The 17,566-nt window shown below is 40.5% G+C and overlaps 3 protein-coding genes across 8 annotated transcripts; 1 reads left to right on the top strand and 2 right to left on the bottom strand.

Moving 5' to 3' along the window:
• Positions 1 to 770: 770 nt before the first annotated feature.
• Positions 771 to 3,145, bottom strand: LOC122004140. The gene is made up of 2 exons (XM_042559069.1): positions 1,692 to 3,145; positions 771 to 1,002 (listed from the first exon to the last, which is right to left on the bottom strand). The coding sequence occupies exons 1-2, from the start codon at positions 3,143 to 3,145 to the stop codon at positions 771 to 773; spliced, it is 1,686 nt and encodes a 561-aa protein (XP_042415003.1).
• A 3,987-nt stretch (positions 3,146 to 7,132) lies between these two features.
• Positions 7,133 to 10,765, bottom strand: LOC122005258 (josephin-like protein). 6 transcript variants are annotated; one of them, XM_042560233.1, is made up of 3 exons: positions 10,540 to 10,765; positions 8,060 to 10,399; positions 7,133 to 7,963 (listed from the first exon to the last, which is right to left on the bottom strand). In XM_042560233.1, exons 2-3 carry the CDS (start codon positions 8,138 to 8,140, stop codon positions 7,496 to 7,498), a joined length of 549 nt encoding a protein of 182 aa, XP_042416167.1. In that variant the 5' UTR covers positions 8,141 to 10,399; positions 10,540 to 10,765; the 3' UTR covers positions 7,133 to 7,495. The 6 variants fall into 6 exon arrangements, with proteins under 6 accessions (XP_042416167.1, XP_042416168.1, XP_042416169.1 ...); XM_042560234.1 differs by having other exon boundaries at positions 8,060 to 10,355; XM_042560235.1 differs by having other exon boundaries at positions 8,060 to 8,263.
• Positions 10,766 to 11,243: 478 nt separating this feature from the next.
• On the top strand, positions 11,244 to 15,871 carry LOC122005256 (acyl-coenzyme A thioesterase 13-like). Its single transcript, XM_042560231.1, has 3 exons — positions 11,244 to 11,493; positions 11,594 to 11,734; positions 15,525 to 15,871. The coding sequence occupies exons 1-3, from the start codon at positions 11,302 to 11,304 to the stop codon at positions 15,666 to 15,668; spliced, it is 477 nt and encodes a 158-aa protein (XP_042416165.1). The 5' UTR covers positions 11,244 to 11,301; the 3' UTR covers positions 15,669 to 15,871.
• Positions 15,872 to 17,566: the final 1,695 nt, after the last annotated feature.

Below are 17,566 nucleotides of genomic sequence, written 5' to 3'. Positions count from 1 at the left end.
ACTAAACCTCACCGTGGATTTGATCAAGTGCATAGGGCACTAGGCAGCGGTGTCGGCACTGTGCAGAGGTGCGGCGGGTCGTGAGCACAGGAAGGAGAGGAAGTCGAGAGTCGGCCTGACCTAGAGCGGAGGAAGTCGCGGCGGTGTAGGCTGTGGCTAGGGCACGAACACCAGAAGGGAACTCGGACTGCCGGCGATGGAAGGAATTCGGCTAGGGCAAAGTGGCGGCGGCTGTGGCCCAAATCTAGGGCAGAGGGCGTCGAGAAGAAAGGAGTCTTCTAGGGCACTCGAGATGGAGGAAGAGGAGGTCTCGATGTCTGCAGAGGAGAAGAAGGCCGGCGTTGCTCGGCGTTGGAACGGCGGTGGCGCGCGTGAGGAGATCGGAGAGAGCGTCGGCGGTGTCGGCACCTAGGGCTCGACGCTGCTCGGCGTCGGGAGAAGGAGAGAATGTGGCGTCACAGGAAGGGTAGGAGAAGAGATAGTAAGAGGAGGAAACTGTCGTGGCCGGCGGTTAGGGAAAAGAAGAGAAGGCGTCGGGCGCGCGGGGGAGGAGTCGGGCACGCGGGGGAAGAATAAGAGAAAAAGAAAAAGTAAAAGAAAAGAAAAAGGAAAAGGAAATAAAACTTTTCCTCAATGGGGTAGCCTAAACAGGTTTTTCCGGACCCTGTTTTCATCCCCGGTAACTCATCCGTACGAGCTCCGAAAAATTCATGAAAAATTTTCAAAATTTTCAAAAATTTCCTTATTAATATTCGCCTATTTTTGGTATTTTACAGTCCATCTTCGTCTTCGAGGTAATAGGCGTCCGATCGGAGCTTTTCGACAACCTTGAAGGGCCCGACCCAGGATGCCTCCAGCTTGCTCACATTATCGACCGGCTTTACCTTCTTCCATACAAGGTCGCAGACCTGGAATGCCCTGGGAATTACTCGCCTGTTGTAATTCTGCTTCATTCTTTGCTGGTACACCATTAGCCGGAAGGCTGTTTGGATCGCGCTTTGTCTATCAAGTCCAGATCCAGCTGCCTTCGCTCAGCATTACTTGCGTCGTACTATTGCACCCGAGCGGATTCTACTCCAACCTCCACGAGAACGACAACCCCTCCTCCGTACACCAAGTGAAAAGGTGTGACTCCCATTGCTTCCTTAGGGATAGTGCGAATCGCCCATAATACGCCTGGTAGCTCATCTACCCAGCTACCACCGACATGGTCGAGCCGAACTCGAAGAATCCGAAGGATCTCCCGATTGGTTACTTTGGCATGCCCATTGCTTTGTGGATATGCTAAAGAGGTGAAGTGGTGCTGAATGCCGTACCCCTCGCACCATTCTCGGAACTATTGTTCGACGAACTATCGCCCATTGTCAGACACGAGCCGACGTGGAATACCGAACCGACATATTATGTGCTGCTAGATGAACTTCTTGACCATCTGCTCGGTTATCTTTGCCAACGGCTCAGCCTCGACCCATTTGGAGAAGTAGTCCACCGCCACGAGTAAAAACTTCCGCTTCCCGGTCGCCATCGGGAAAGGTCCTACAATATCCATGCCCCACTAGTCGAATGGGCAAGACACTGTAGACGCTTTCATCTCCTCTGTGGGCCGGTGGGTGTAGTTGTGATATTTTTGACAGGAAAGGCATGTGGTGACGGTCTGAGCGGCATCTTTCTGGAAGGTCGGCCAAAAGTACCCGGCTAGCAGAATCTTCCTTGCCAATGAGCGGTCGCCCGGGTGTCCTCCACAAGACCCTTGATGTACTTCTTGCATAATATAGTCCACATCCTCCGGACCAACACATTTGAGCAGCGGCCTGGAGAACGCTTTTTTGTAGAGTTGGTCGCCAATGAGGACGAACCGCCCAGATCTTCTCCTAAGCAGATGCGCTTCCTCCCGATCGGAGGGTGTTGCTCCAGACTTCAGAAACTCTGCTTTAGTCGTCCGCCAGTCATTTGGAAATGTGAGCCCCTCCATCCGGTCGATGTGGGCGACCAGAGATACCCGCTCGATCGGCTGTTGAATGACGATTGGTGATATCGAGCTGGCTAACTTAGCCAGCTCATCTGCAGCCTGATTCTCCGCTCGGGGGATCTTCTGGATAAGCACCTCTCGAAAACTGGCCTTCAGTTTTTCGAACACTTTCACATAAAGCTGGAGCCTAACGCTGCTTATCTCGAATGCTCCCAAAAGTTGCTGAGCAGCCAACTGTGAATCTGAATGAATCAAGACCTTACTGGCTCCTACGTGTCGAGCGGGCTGCAATCCCGCTATGAGGGACTCATACTCCACCTCGTTGTTGGTCGCGCAGTAATCCAGCCGAACGGACAGATGCATCCGCTCTTCTTGTGGTGAAATCAACAGAAGACCGATGTCGCTTCCTTGCCGCGTGGCTGACCCGTCCACGTACACCCTCCAAGTGGCTTCGGGCTCGAGGTTCTGCACTTCGGTGACAAAATCTGCCAAGGCTTGCGCCTTAATCGCCGTCCGGGGCTGGTACTGTATGTCGAACTCGCTGAGCTCGGTTGTCCATTTGATCAATCGTCCAGACGCCTCGGGATTAAGAAGTACTCTTTCCAAAGGGCTGTTCGTCATGACGACGATTGTGTGCGCGAGAAAGTAGGGTCGGAGTCTCCAGGCGGCAAGGACTAACGCGAAGGCAAAATTCTCGAGACCAGTGTAGCGGGATTCAACGTCCTTTAGGATGTGACTCAAAAAATACACAGGTTGTTTTTCGCCGTCCGGCCTTACCAATGCCGAGCCAACAACATGCTCGGTTGAGGATAAGTATATGAGGAGCGGCTCGCCAATAGTCAGCTTGGCTAATACAGGTAAAGAGTTTAGATAAACCTTAAAAGCTTCGAACACCCGGTCGCACTCTTCGTCCCAATGGAATTTGGTGGCTCGACGAAGAATCTTGAAAAAGGGCATGCTCCGGTCAGTCGTTTTGGAAATGAACCGCGAGAGAGCCGTTATCTGACCGGTAAGGCGTTGTACTTCCTTCAAATTTCTAGGAGGTGGCATGTCCTGTAATACCTTTACCTTGCTGGGGTTCGCCTCTATGCCCCGTCCGGTGATGATATAGCCCAAGAAACGACCGCTTTTTGCTCCGAAAAGACACTTCTGAGGATTTAGCTTGACTCCGTACATCCTCAGTGTATGGAAGGTCTCCTCTATATCTGCACATAGATTAATCGCTCGGAGTGATTTAACAAGGATGTCATCCACATATACCTCCAAGTTTCGCCCGATCTGCTTCCGGAACACCTTGTTCATGAGACGCTGATATGTGGCGCCGACGTTCTTCAGTCCGAACGGCATCACATTGTAGCAGTAGGTGTCGTCCGCCGTGATGAAACTTACTTTTTCTTGATCATTCCAGGCGAGCGGGACTTGGTGGTATCCCTGATAACCATCCAACATGCATATCAGTTCGCATCCCGCAGTTGAGTCCACCATTTGGTCAATTCGAGGCAGAGGGTAAAAGTCTTTTGGGCAAGCCTTATTCAAATCTCGAAAGTCGATGCAGACCCTCCACTTGTTGCCTGGCTTGGCGACCAGAACCACGTTGGCGAGCCAGCTCGGGAATTGCACCTCCCTTATATGGCCGGCCTCCAGAAGTTTCTCGACTTCCGCCCGGATGATGACGTTCTGCTCAGCACTGAAGTCCCTCTTCCTCTGCTTTGGAAGTGGATCTTGCAGAATCGCGTCAGAGAACTAGCGATTGATCCGCTCGGGGGATGACTCGGTTTCAGGCACCTTCCCCTTCCTGGCGTCCCGCACGAGCGCTTCGTCGGATGACCCCTGGTTGGCTTGAGCTAGCTCGGACAGAGTCTGGAACAAGGCTCGATGGAACGGAATAGGGGCGAGCGGCACGTCTCCTGGTGTGCCAATCTGACCTTTATTATGTGCCTAAGTGGAGTATTGCTCCGGTCGATCTTCTTGGGTCACTCGGCCGCCCCACGCCGAGGTCTCCTGCTGCGCCCTCCACTCGGCTAACGCTTTTTGCTGCTGCTCCACTATCTTTGTTGCTCGCGCCTGGATGAGCGCGTCGAGTTCTTCGGGAGAGAGCGTCACGGTGTGTGAACGTCTAGCTTCCTCCATCTTCTTGGCTCGGATTCAGGTGCGTTCCCACAGACGGCGCCAAATTGATCCTGTCCGAGTGCTGAGTCGACAGACGCTGGGGACGTGGCGCTCTCGTTGACGGCGTATGAACCTCCGACTGGTGTGAGCCTCCGGTGAGAACCTGCAAGCACAAAACCGAGCCAGGAAGGGGTTCCCAGCGACGACCCTCCGACGCTCAAGTCAGCTCTGACAAGAAAAGATCGAGGTACAGTAACGAGAGTGAAAACTGTAGCTACAGTAGATGAGAATGCATACCTCCATCGAAGTCTGGGGGCCTTATATAGGCTCCCGAGGAGATGCATGCACGCTTCCCAAAGCATACCTCAGAATGATCGTGTCAGAAAAGCGTGTCTGACACCATACCGCAACCGTCCGAGCATATCTCTGACATGACAGTAGAAACTTCCCCCATACGATTCCCTGTATGGCCTGGCCGCCGACCATGCTGTCGGTCGGCGGCAGCTACTTCGAGGCTGATATCACCAGCTGCCCTTTTTATCCTCTTCTAAGTCTTTTGTCTGTTACTAGCCCGGACGGGATGGCCGCTCGACCCCTTGGCGCCACTTGGTCACATACTCGGACGAGGATGCATCTTAGTTGTTCTGCAGCTCAGCCGAGCGGACAGACCGCTCGGCGCCATAGCTCCTCTATACGGACAACTCATGAGCATCGGAAGCCCGACCTGTGGTTGAGCTATCTTCGCGCCAACCTGGAAGCTACCCCGGCCGGTCGGCCAGGTGAACTTCCCGATCGGCGAGGCCCTAAGGTTGACCCTCTTGACTTTGACCTCCACGTGTCACTGACCCCTACCTGAGTGGGTCCTCCTATCTTTACCACCAGATCACTATATTAGAAAAATTTTCTAAAACTAATTGAACAGTGAAATAATAAACACCGAAAAGTTATTTGGTTGCATCATTAAATATTTTTAAAATTTCACAAATATTAATATAATTATTCCATTGTTGTTAAAATAAATATATATTAGTATTAGTATATTTGTGCAAAAAATGAACATAATAATTTTTTATATTGAAATTAATCTTGTAATAATTGGTATGTTGAATTCCAACATATTGGTACATCACGTGAAAATATTTTAGGTCTCATTTCATTAATTTTATAAAACCTACCCCATTGTTTCATTATAGATGGATAAGACCATAAATAAGAAATTATAATTTTAATTAGTTTAATATAACTTTCTAAAAATTTTAAATCATATTGAACACATAAATTTAATAATGGCATACACAATAAATATGAAAAAAATAAACCGCCAATAATAGGTTGACAAATAAATTTTAGATCATCTATACAAGCGGTATTGGAACTAACATTATCTAATGATATTGAAAATATTTTATGAGTTAAGCCATATTTTTCTAAAATTAAACATAATAGTTGTGCGATGTTATGAATATTATGTGATTCATCAAAAACTCTATAAGCTAACAATCTTTTCTGGAGGTTCCAAGAGTTATCGATCCAATGATAAGTCACACTCATATATGAATGTGTTTGCCAATGATCACTCCAAATATCATAATATAAAGAAACTTTATTATCTAATTTACTAAATTCATTAATTAAATTCTTTTTTCTTTGTTTTACTAATTTTTTAATTATACGAGTAAGTGTAGTCCTAAGAACACGTTTAGCACATGGATTAAGAGATTCTTTACAAAAATCTTCAAATATGCATTTAGATCAAAACTAAAAGAAAGATGTTCTACGGAAACAAATTTAGCTAATGATTCTCTTAATTTATTATCTGAATATAAAAATAAATCGAAATCGCTACTTCCGCTAGTTGAAGAAAATCTTGATAATTATGTTTGAGAACGGTCGAGTCCATATTCTGTCGGGTGCTTCGTTTCTACATGTCGTTTCAACGACTCATAGCCGTCGCAGGCTTGGAATTTGTAGGAAGCATTACAGTGCTTACATGTTGCACGTATTTCTCCCGACGGAAGAGTGACCTTCTCAAAATATTTAGTGAAAATATAAGACTTTAGAGGAGGAAGTTTCCAAACCTTAGAAGTAATTGCATCGGTACTTCCTTGTGTTTCGGGTGTCGGATTCGGAAGATGCTCGATCTCATCATCGGTGGATTGAATGTTGGGGGCCTCCTCCCGTGGATTCATTATTTGCTTTCCTTTCTGAGCTCGAGATGATGCACCTCCGCGGCCTCCTTTCATTGTAATTGAAAATTTGAAACGAAAGCGTGTAAAAAATACGAAATTGAGATTAAGAGTATAGAAGATGTGTGTGAAAATTATGAAATGAGCTCTCTATTTATAGAATTTTGATAGTAACGGACACTAAATCATAGTCATTGATCAAAAAATGGTCAAATGATCTTAACCGTTGAAAAAAAATACCCAAAAAACCCCCCATCCTCTCCCAACGGCTATGAACTGCCGATTAACCGGTGGTTCAAGCCGATTTTTTTTTGTTAAAAAAAAAATAACGACTGAAACGGTGGATCGAACCGTCGGTGAATCGACCGGTTCCGATTCGACCCGGCGAATCAGGTCAACGGGTAACCCCGATTACGGGCGCGGGTCGGGTCCGGACTAGACCCGGCCCGGGGTTGAGTCTAACTGAACTACATAAATTACTTTTTAATTAAATTTTCAAAAAACAGGCTCGAATGCATTAAAAATCGGCATGTGAAAAATTGATGTTGACGGGAGGGGTAAAACATAGAAGTCACTCAAATGCACCCTTTGTGGCAAAAGATGATTTGCTCACCCCCAACGCCTCCGTCAACCTATCCCTAGGCCAACACGGAGGAGATAAATCACAGAAGCTACTAGCCCGGATAATGACTAATACATAAGGAAAGATAAAAACCCGACTACTAACCGGGATTTGACTCCCAGATCCTTCTCAAAATGTAGCTATAGATGTGTGATTTACTCCTTTGATCCTTCTTAAAATATGACGTGTGATTTGATAATTTCTCAAATCTACGTAGCCCTTCAGTCAATTCCCGATGATTCTATATACATTCAAAGCAATCTCAATTAACTCGTCAAAAACTAAGAATGAGTACAATCTAAATGTAGCTATAGATTGTTTCTAAAAACATGCATTTTCAATTGGAACTAGTTCCCACACACGAACCAGCATCATCCTCATCTCTTTAGTCTTTACACTCAAAGGCTATAATTTAGCTCTCATTTCTAAAATCCCACGAAATATTTCTTGTCAAGAGGGAAATCTTGGAAACATGCAAGATGTACAAAAGTGATTACACGATTCCCTCCCCTGGTCGCAACAGAGTATGTGCTGTAGACCTTTGTGAGATCCCTATTAGACACTTGTGATAGTTGCTTCAATTCCCAACCACAATCACAGATGCACACTCTAACATACAGAAAGCTTCTCGTGCAAGATAATTAGAATTTCTCCGCCCTGATAAATCGCATTATTCAAGAATTGAATAATCTCTTCTTCATTCTCGAATGGCATTGGCTCAGAGAGATCACTATCTAGGTTGTACCATACACGGTTAATGCTTCGCAATGAGACCCAATGCCTGCTATTCCAAAGACCTGCGTACCTCCTAACAGGTACATTAAGCATCAATCCCATCAAAGATTCTTCAGCAAGGTTAATAGAAGAGGCTTCGTTCCGACGGTCATGCCAAACAACTGTTTTTCTTCGAGATTCTAGTGCTGCAATTAGCACGTTGATGTCATAATTTCCGGTAAACACATTGTGATGAGGCTTAAATATTAATGATAGAGGAGTCCATTGTCGCTTGAATGGATCCTCGGCCAAAAGTTTCTCAGCAATGGCATCCAACTCAGCTCGACGAAATGAATCCTTTTCCTAAGCTAATAAAAAGAGATTGATCAGTACACCAAGAGAGATGCAACAAATTCAGTCGACAGAATTCTTAAGTTGGTAAACTCATTAAAAATATACCTGCATTAGGTTATTGAGAGCATGAAGCAGGCAAAACTGCAGTCTCTGTTTTTCATGATAGATAGGCTTTTGCTCCTCCATACAATGTCGTTTTTGTTCAATAAAGTTTCTGCTTGAATGCTATCCAAGTTTGCAGCTAAACCACACCTATTCTAGCATACTCGAACTGATTTACCACTATGAAAGCTCAAAACTAAGATACACCTATCCAACATGGTAAAAATAGATGACACAGCTCATTGCATGTAACTTCAATTTAATTGCTATCACATGGCTTCAGTGATATTCTAATTTTAACCAATTAGAGCAACCTTGAGATTGGCCATGACATTCAAAATGCTCCCATTACAAAATAGACAAGTTAATGATTGAATAAGACATTTTGTAAGAATTACCATATATACAACATAAATAGCATTACTAAGATTCAGAAGCAGTTTAAAAGGAATAATATGCTCAATGGCAGATTCATGTAGAGATTGACACACAGGAGGACTATAATGTAGTTTTTTGGTGGTAGAAAGAATGGACAGACAAAGAACAAGAATTTCTGATTAGGAAGACAAAGACAGCCATAGTACCGATCAAGTGTAGAACTATAGGTTCTTGACATTACTAGAGTAAAGAAAATGGAGCTAGGAAGAAAAAAATTCCTTTTTTTTAAAAAAAGAGAGAGAAAGCATAGCAGCAATTTTCAAAGAAGGCAGGTATGTACCAAATATGGCAGTAGTAACACGAGATAAAATCACAGCAATTAAAAAGAAAATGATCTTGAAGTTAGTTCTCCATGAAGTTAACCAAAATCAATCCTCCTCTCTCATACCTCAAGTTTAACGTATTGCTAGATGCCTAATTTCATCAACAAATTCCTACATCATTTTTCCTTTTTATTGTGTTGATCAGACTTTCAAGGAGATTACTTATTCCCTCTCTTCCATATCTTCATCTATCTTTCCTTGAGTCTATAATAGTCTTTTCTTAACACTTCCTTATCGCAAGTGTACCCTTTCTGCCAAGGCTTCTCTCTGTCTTAAAATAGATGTTGAAACCATAATATTTTTTTTTGTCAACAAAACCTATTAATTCTCTCGACTCGATTCATCAAGTCTAGCAATAAGATACATAGGACATAAGATGTCTTTAATATATTCATATCATCGAACCTTTTTTTTCACATCTATTCATCTAGTGGAGCATCACTTAATTACTTTAAAATAGAAAAAAAAAAAATCTCTTTCTTAGTTTCTACATAGACTCTGTTGTTTCCTATATTCTTGGGCTTGAGTACAAGTATCAAACATAGGTATTGATCCAAGTGCCTGCCATTTCCATTTCTAATATTTTTTTCCCACAATCAATGGGATAGTGTTCACTTCGAAAGCAAGTATCGGTATCCGATGGATACAAAGTGGTAGATGAGCATTCAGTCAATCTTTATATGCTATTACCTAACTACACTAGTGTACGAGGTAGTCACACCACAATATTATAGTTCTTCTTTCAACCTAATGGGCGTACAACTAAGCTCCTCTCGACTTCAACTATGCATTGCCTATTAATGGTATTTTCATCGATTTCACTATCTTGTTGAATAAAAGGTCTAGGATTTTTAAAACTTATTACATAGATTGCTCTTTCATTTCTTTTCTACCTTTTGAACTCCCACTTTATAAAATCAAAATAGCTTCTAAAATTTCTCTTCTTAAGAGTTGATATTTAATTGCTAAACTATTCCCTTTCTTTATAACCCTTAAGCCATTCTCCATCTTTGCAGCCTTTGATCCATCTTTACCAAAAATTTAAGAGAGGAATTTATACTCTTTGAACCACAAATCAGGATGACTTAAGATCGAAACATTAACCAAACCAACTTCAGCATCACACTAACAATGTTCTCAACTGCACTGCTATTGCATCTTTAATATCTTCATCAAGAATTTTATTTATACCTTGTTTTTTTTATTATTCCTGGGACTTTTTAATTTCTAGACATGTACTAACATTTCTGGTCTATTTTGAGAGGCAATATTAGCCATACTGCTCATCTTTGTCTTCCTCGTTGAGTTCCTTATGGTTACTACTCAAACAATTCCACCAAGAATCTTAGCCCTATTTATGTTACGTACAACTGGAATTGTACTTGTTGGATCTTCATGCGAAGGAAAGAAGCCCTTTTGATTTACCAGGTAGCCCTTTGGTGTGACAGGAATCTCAGAATGATCTTCCGATTATGATTAGCCAGCGTCAAAGGCCTCATCTTTCGCCTTGTGAATACATAATTGCTCGATTGTATACCCTAACATCTAGAAAAAGGCTCCTTCAAGCCCTGGAGAGTACAACCTACGAGAAAGAGTCCGAGGAAAGACGGATCGACGTATTGACAATTAATTGCAGAAGTTAAAACTTGAAAAACTAGGCGAAGAGCGTCAACTATCGGTGATTTAGTGATGATGAGAACAAAATTAGATCAGTATTTTTACCTTAAAGATCACTTCTTTTGAATCCTCGAAGGCAATGATAAGAATGATGAGTGGCGTGATGATCGGTAGCAATAGACCAATGTTGAAGGGCGTTTGGCCGAAGCGAAGATACGAGTACAATAACGAAGAACACCGTAAAGTTGAGGATGCGAGCACTAGGGCGGTGGAGGAGATCCGGATAAGTGAAGAAATTTTGAGGGTGTTAATTTGGGGAAGAGGGAGGGCTCCCATGTGGCAGATTACTTTGCTTTTATAGAAAATTACCCTGAAAACAACTAAAATAATAATTGATTTTCAAAAAGATTAATATATCTTCTGATTTTTTTCACTTATTAATACAAATTAATTAACTAAAATTAACAATAATTGAGTTTCCAAAAGATTAATAATATTTATAAATGTATAAGGGTAAAATGATAATAGTAAAATTAAAAACATATTTCAATAATACTTATAAAGTGTAGGACGAAAGATAATAGTAAAATTGGGTCAGTATAAATTTTCAAATGGTAAAATATTTTTTTTCCAAAAACATAAAGTTAAAAATTATTTTTTAGTTTTTATGCATGTAAAATTAATATTAAAAAATAAATCATCCTATGATTTATTATTTTCCAAAAAGAATTCTTTCTATTTCACCTCATTATTAATATTATTAAGTGATTTAAAAAAATAAATCGGGTGAATGGAAATTTCACTATTATTTTTCCAATCGGGGGCAGGTCCAAACAAGGGCGTAGAGGAGACTGGGGAGAGTGAACGATGGAGAACGCTAGGGCGTCTCTATCGGTGGGGGAGGAGGCGGCAGAGCTAGTGGCACAGCTAGACGTCCGTCCACACCGCGCCGGACGCGATGCCAGCTTCTACGAGGGCTTTGCCCTGCGCGGGATCCGGGTCGATCACATCCGCCCTGGCTTCCTCTCCTGCTCCTTCCGCGTTCCCGCTCGTCTCACCGTGAGTCGATTGCCTGCCGATGCTGAATCCTGCGACTGGAAATGTTTTCTCTTTTTCGATCCCGTGGATTGATTGAGTTTATTTGGGCGATGATTTGCAGGATGCAGAAGGGAATTTGGCGCCAGGGGCCATCGCGAACTTGGTGGATGAGGTTGGAGCCGCCGCCATCACTTCTCAAGGTGTCCCTGGGAAGGTCTCCGTCGACATGTCCATCTCCTACATGTCTACTGCCAGGGTCGATGTGAGTGTTTTTTTTTTCTTTTTTGTTCTCTTTTCACGATTTCCCTCACTCAGGTGTTTTTGATTGGCCTGTCGGTGCAAAATTTCTTGGATTGACCCTTCGCACATATCGGCTTATTAGATTTACCCATGTGTTTTTCTTCAATCATTTCACTTAGCAATTCAGACATAGCTCATATCAACTTTAACTATGATTGTTACCACACTTCATATATGCTCAATCATAACTCGATGCTATATGATATGGGAAATAATTTCCTGTTATCTAACTAGTTGGTGTTCTACAATCACGTGGCAAAAAGTGGGAAGACGATTTCGAAACAGTTAGCATAGGTTAGAGAAACCGAGATTCAATGCCAAGGAGCCATGTGTCAAGAGCACGTGGTGTGCTTATAGAGGCTAAACATCGTCCCTTGAGGCCTATAAAAGAGTTTCCATGTGAAGTAGCAAAGGATATTCGTAGTAACAGGAGGAAATACGATAATCCATTCTAGATGATTCCGGGGCGACAACTGTAGTTGATATCTCTGAGGGCTAGGCTGTTCAGAGTCATCTTAGTCGAACTATTCACACTACGCAGAACTCAACCCTTGAGCTGCATCCATCTTTCTGAATTGATCCCACTTCAGTCGAGTTAAACCACTCCCCCTCTTTCACTGAATTTAACACAATTTGCTCTAAATCTCTTTCAACCGCAAACTTATATAAAGGTCTCCATTATAGTCTCCTTATCTGAGTGAGATTTGACCTCATCAGTCTATCCCAGTGACACCAATTACTCCATTTTTAATAAACAAACAACTTCACAAAGATCTTGACATCTTAGAAACATTCAATTGTTCCATCATATCCACAATACTTCTTCTGGTTATCATCTAACACACGAGATGTATTAAGTCAACCAATCTCCCTGGACAACAAAAACAATCTGGACGTGCCACATCAATACTCTAACAACCCAATCATCTTTTACTGGAAGTAAATTAAGAAGTTAATGTGGGACACATCAAGTGCTACTAAGAGAAGAGTAGTTGTTTCCCTGACCAAGCTATCCCTTGGGCTGCATGTTGTTTATTGTTTGTATCACTGTTATCATCATCATCCTGATTATTATCATCAAGCTGTTTTGTGTTTGTATCAATATGATTAATAGATAAATATGACAAGGCAGCTTCCTTCTGCAAAAATGGTTTTCATGTCAATGTGATAATAGATATCAATGCCTACCTTTGGCTTTTGGATTGTGATTTTCTAGAGAAGAGAGTAATATCTCATGCTAATTGATATTCATGTGATGATAATAGATATGCAGATTATGTAATTACTAGGATTAGAACTAATGTTAGGAAATTATAATTGTTTTATTAATATATCAAAATGATTTCAATGATTGGATATTGTGAGCAATATAATCTTGCATAGTCGGAATGAGTTCATATGGTTATCCCTAATAGTTCGAACTTGTGATTGTTGGTTTTGTTCTTGAGCAATGGCGTGCTTGCATATGATAATTTTCTTGGAAGATGTGACCACATCAGTTTTCCTATTGTTATATCTAAAATTTAGGGTAAATTACTCACTTTATTAAATTTAGACAATCACTTTTCACTACACACTACATCAGCTACTCTAAAATTTCCATCATCCTTAATTTTTTATTATTTTCTTCTCTTTCTTCTATTTTTTTAATATTATATTTATGGAATGAGTGGAAGGAGAGAGATTGAAAAGATTGAGTGGAAGGAGAGAGATTAAAAAATGTATTATTTTATTTTTAAGGTAGAGGTTTCATTCCTTAAATTTAGGGAATCAAAATTCATCAAATCTAAATTTAGGGAATAGATAGAATAGTTGATGCAAAGATTTTTTAGTTACCCTATCTAAAATTTAAGGTAAAATCTTTGGATAGGATAGCTGATGTAGATGCTCTAAGGTAAATAGGATACTTGGTGCAGTGTGTTTAATGCCACATTAAGAGCCTCATTTACTCTCTTCTTACGCAACCAAGTCACGTCTCCATGTCATCAATCTAGCTCAATCGCAGTCTGCCTTTCTCCTGCATTGTCTAAGCTTAAGGGGATCAATAGTACGTCTTTTAGCATTGGATTTCCAAAAATATCCTTTCCTTGTTGTATTTGATGCAGACATTCATTCCTTTGTTTTCCCTATCCTTTTCTTTCTCCCATCTGGGCACTTTGTTTACATTCGTTTCGTCATCTTGCGCGAGCTCATTGGCGTCTTTCCCTCCTCATTTTATAGATGAAAATAAACTCTTGTTTAGCTAATTTGATATGCAACTGCATGGCCCTCACTTGTAGTTGAAAAAATAAGGGGGCGTTTGGTATGAGCATGGGAATGAGAATCGGAATGGGAATCATTGTATTATGGAATGGGAATGGGAATGGGAATCGGAATGGGAATCATTCTTAAAAGCAATGTTTGGTTAGTTGCATACTTTCTATCGGAATAAATCAATATTTCCTTTTTTACCCTTAAAGGAAAATAAGAGAAAAAAATTAGATGTGAGAGAAAGATGAATGTGAGAGAAAACTATGATGAAAGAGAATGATGAGAGAGAAAGTATGATGAGAGAGAAAATGTGGTGAGAAAAAATGAAGAGAGAGAAAGTGTGATGAGAGAAAAGAGAGTGTGATAGAAGAGAGCATGATGAGAGATAAAATATGATGTGAGAGAAATTATTATGGGAGAGAATGAAGAGATAGAAAATGTAATGAGAAAAAAATGAGGGGAGAGAGAGTGTGTGATGAGAGAGATTGAGGTGAGAGAAAGTATGATGAGAGAGAAAGTGTGATGAGAAAAAAAGAGAACAATAAGTGTGATGGGAGAGATAATGAGAGAGAAAGTATGATGAGAGAGAAAGTGTGTTGAGAGAAAAAAGGAGTGTGATAAGAGAGATTGAGGAGAGAGAAAGTGTGATGAGAAAAAAAAAGAGAAAAGAGAGTATGATGGGAGAGATTGAGGAGAGAGAAAGTATGATGAAAAAAAAAAATGAAGAGAGTGTGATGGAAGAGATTGAGGAGAGAAAAAGTATGATGAGAGAGAAAGTGAAATGAGAAAAAAGAGGAAAGAGAGTATGATAGGAGAGAGAAAGTGTGTGATAAAATGATGAGAGAGAAAATATGATGAGAGAGAACAAGCAGAGAGAAGTGATATGAAGAAAAAATAAATAAATAAATTTTGATATTTGATATTAAGGGAGAAAAGTTTAGTTTTAGGTCAAGGGTATTTTTGGAATAAGAGAATATTTTGATTGATGAAAATAGGGTAATGGCTCATTGAAGGGGAGGTACATGGGAATGAGTTATTACCCAATTTTAAGGATTCATTCCCTTATTCCTATTCCTATTCCTATAATCCAAAGATTAACAATGACAATCAATGATTTCCATTCCCATTCCCTATTCCTATTCCCCTAAACCAAACGTCCCCTAAGTTTTTTTGGTAGATTTTCGAAGTGATAAACATTTTCCTGCTTATATCATTTATTCTAAGTTATTAATTAATGTAGATTATTACCTTTCATTTGTTTTGTGTCATATAATTAACAGTATAAATTTAATATGGCCAATTACTATATTTTATTATTTTTATATTAGTTTTTTTAATCAATATACATTATTAATTGTTGACCGCGAATCGCCACAGTCCCTATACGCAGTCAGATAGCGCACTGTACTGGTGTGGCAGATGCCTGGTTCTCGAGTTGAAATAGCTATTATCCCGTCTTCCTATTATTTTAAGTCTCATGATTTTTTTCCCCCTTTCGCAAGGATGAACTGGAGATTATATCCAAGACATTGGGCCACAAAGGTGGATACTCCGCAACACACATCTTGCTGAAGAACAAAGCAACAGGGGAGCTTGTTGCCGAGGGGAGGCATTCCTTGTTTGGTAAACTCCAAAGCAAAATTTAGTTGGACATCGTTCAGGACTATATTCATGTTGTTCCTAGAAGTTCAACATTTTCGTAATCTCACTCAAATTTGTTATCATACTTTGCCCCCAGACCCTTCAATTTTCAGAATGATATTAATGTACGTTGGTGGCAGCTCCTAATGACATTATAAAGAAATGCTGTCTCAACTTCTTAATAAAGAGATGCCTAGGATCTTGATTACGAGGGACTCCCGACGCAGGTATCTAAGCCATTGTAATTTTCCAAGCCATTGGATCCCAACAGTCCTACCACGAATAATTTGCTTGGTGATTTCATTCAGCTTATCCTCTCCAATTATCATGATTTCCTTTGCCCTCTCTGCTGTCAGCCGTGTTATTCGATTCGTTTGGCACTTATCCTTGGAGATCACGTTCCCCAGAGGAGCCACCTGCCTTGTTCGCGATAGAATTGTCAAACTTGATGCGGATATTCAAGATAATGAAATATATAAAATAATTAAAGCAAGTTGGCTCAAGATTTTCCAGCGAACATCACGTCACGCTCCTCGCTGCGGCCACGACGACCAACGACGCTGCCTCCGTGCGCTCCATGCCGGTGTGGAAATCTGGCGTCGCCTGCACTGTAGGACTCTGCTGTTCGGCCTTAGCACGGTCGTGTACTTGCCTTTCATAGTACCAACTACCAAGGGATTCTATCATCCATTGTTTTTCGGTTCATATAATTTTTATCTTTTGTTTTGAATTATTTTCTCATTTTCTATTGTTCAAAATATACTTCTACATTAATACTTTTATATATATATAGAAAAAAAAATTATCCCGACTTTTTATGCCACACATCTTGTGAATACTTAAAAAAAAATTGTACTTACCACTATAACCTAATTCCTAATGGCTAAAGCATTTAATGGTTTAAACCAAAGTTAAAAAAAAAAAAAAACAAATTGGCCACACACAGTCGAGCACCGCACGCTGGCAGGATAACAAATATATATATATATATTGGTGGGGTGAGAGAGGCACGAACTCTCGACCTCATGATTAATGGTATAAAAAAAATAGTATAAATAGTATCAGAGCCTTAAGATTTTTAAGATTTTCTTCGGACTAATTTATGAATAAGCTTCAATTTTTTAATTCCCATTACGAGGAAGCTTTAGACTATTCCCAACAATTTGCTAAATCCAAAGACATAGGCTATAGCAATTCTGCCTTAGTAAGCCAAAGAGACTAAATTCTAGTACAACAGAATAACACTATCCTAGCTTTACTTACTTCTTTGCATTATAGACTTACAGTCTTAGAAAATCAAATTCTTACTTTGGAAAATCACATACATAAAAACACTCAGACACATGATCTAAAGCAAACATTATAAAATATAAATAAAGATCTTAATAAACTTTCCGTAGGAAAAACTATTACTAAACATCCACCTACCACATATAAATTCTTAAAAATACAAGATTCACCTTCTAATGGCTCTACAAACTAAAACACAAGTTGAAAATTTTTCTGGCTCCTCACATACACTAAGACCTCAAAAGAATCTCTCTATGATATCCAGAAAATCTACAAGCACTCAGGCTAACTATCAATTAGAAGGAACTTATAGATATAGATCAAAACTTAGACACTTTCTCTAATGAACAATTAAATACACTAAACCCAAAACGATTATATCATCAAGGTTTGTTATCTTTTTCCACTTCACTTTATAGACACCATAAAACCCAATCATTACACCTACCAGATGGGGGAGAAGAAAGATTTAATCTTATGAATGAAGAATCAGCTAGACTACTCTTACAAAGAAAACATAACTATATTCACCTAGGACTTATAGTGTTTGGCCTCAGAGGACTTACTCGAAAAAGCATAGGAGCTAAAGTCTTTTTAGTACTATACGACTCAA

Source organism: Zingiber officinale, chromosome 7B (assembly GCF_018446385.1).
Source record: "Zingiber officinale cultivar Zhangliang chromosome 7B, Zo_v1.1, whole genome shotgun sequence".
Taxonomy (NCBI): domain Eukaryota; kingdom Viridiplantae; phylum Streptophyta; class Magnoliopsida; order Zingiberales; family Zingiberaceae; genus Zingiber; species Zingiber officinale.
The sequence above is the reverse complement of the archived record's forward strand: the minus strand, read 5'-3'. Positions and strand labels throughout refer to the sequence as shown.

What these genes read in the sequence shown, in the direction of transcription:
- LOC122004140 (XM_042559069.1), bottom strand. Translation starts at nt 3,145, where the DNA reads ATGTACGGAGTCAAGCTAAATCCTCAGAAGTGTCTTTTCGGAGCAAAA. An exon ending in AGGAAGATTCTGCTAGCCGG is followed by an intron (nt 1,003 to 1,691) that starts GTACTTTTGGCC and finishes TGGACTTGATAG; the next exon opens with ACAAAGCGCGATCCAAACAG.
- LOC122005258 (XM_042560232.1), bottom strand. Translation starts at nt 8,140, where the DNA reads ATGGAGGAGCAAAAGCCTATCTATCATGAAAAACAGAGACTGCAGTTT. An exon ending in CTCTCAATAACCTAATGCAG is followed by an intron (nt 7,964 to 8,059) that starts GTATATTTTTAA and finishes TTATTAGCTTAG; the next exon opens with GAAAAGGATTCATTTCGTCG.
- LOC122005256 (XM_042560231.1), top strand. Translation starts at nt 11,302, where the DNA reads ATGGAGAACGCTAGGGCGTCTCTATCGGTGGGGGAGGAGGCGGCAGAG. An exon ending in GCGTTCCCGCTCGTCTCACC is followed by an intron (nt 11,494 to 11,593) that starts GTGAGTCGATTG and finishes GATGATTTGCAG; the next exon opens with GATGCAGAAGGGAATTTGGC. An exon ending in TGTCTACTGCCAGGGTCGAT is followed by an intron (nt 11,735 to 15,524) that starts GTGAGTGTTTTT and finishes CCCTTTCGCAAG; the next exon opens with GATGAACTGGAGATTATATC.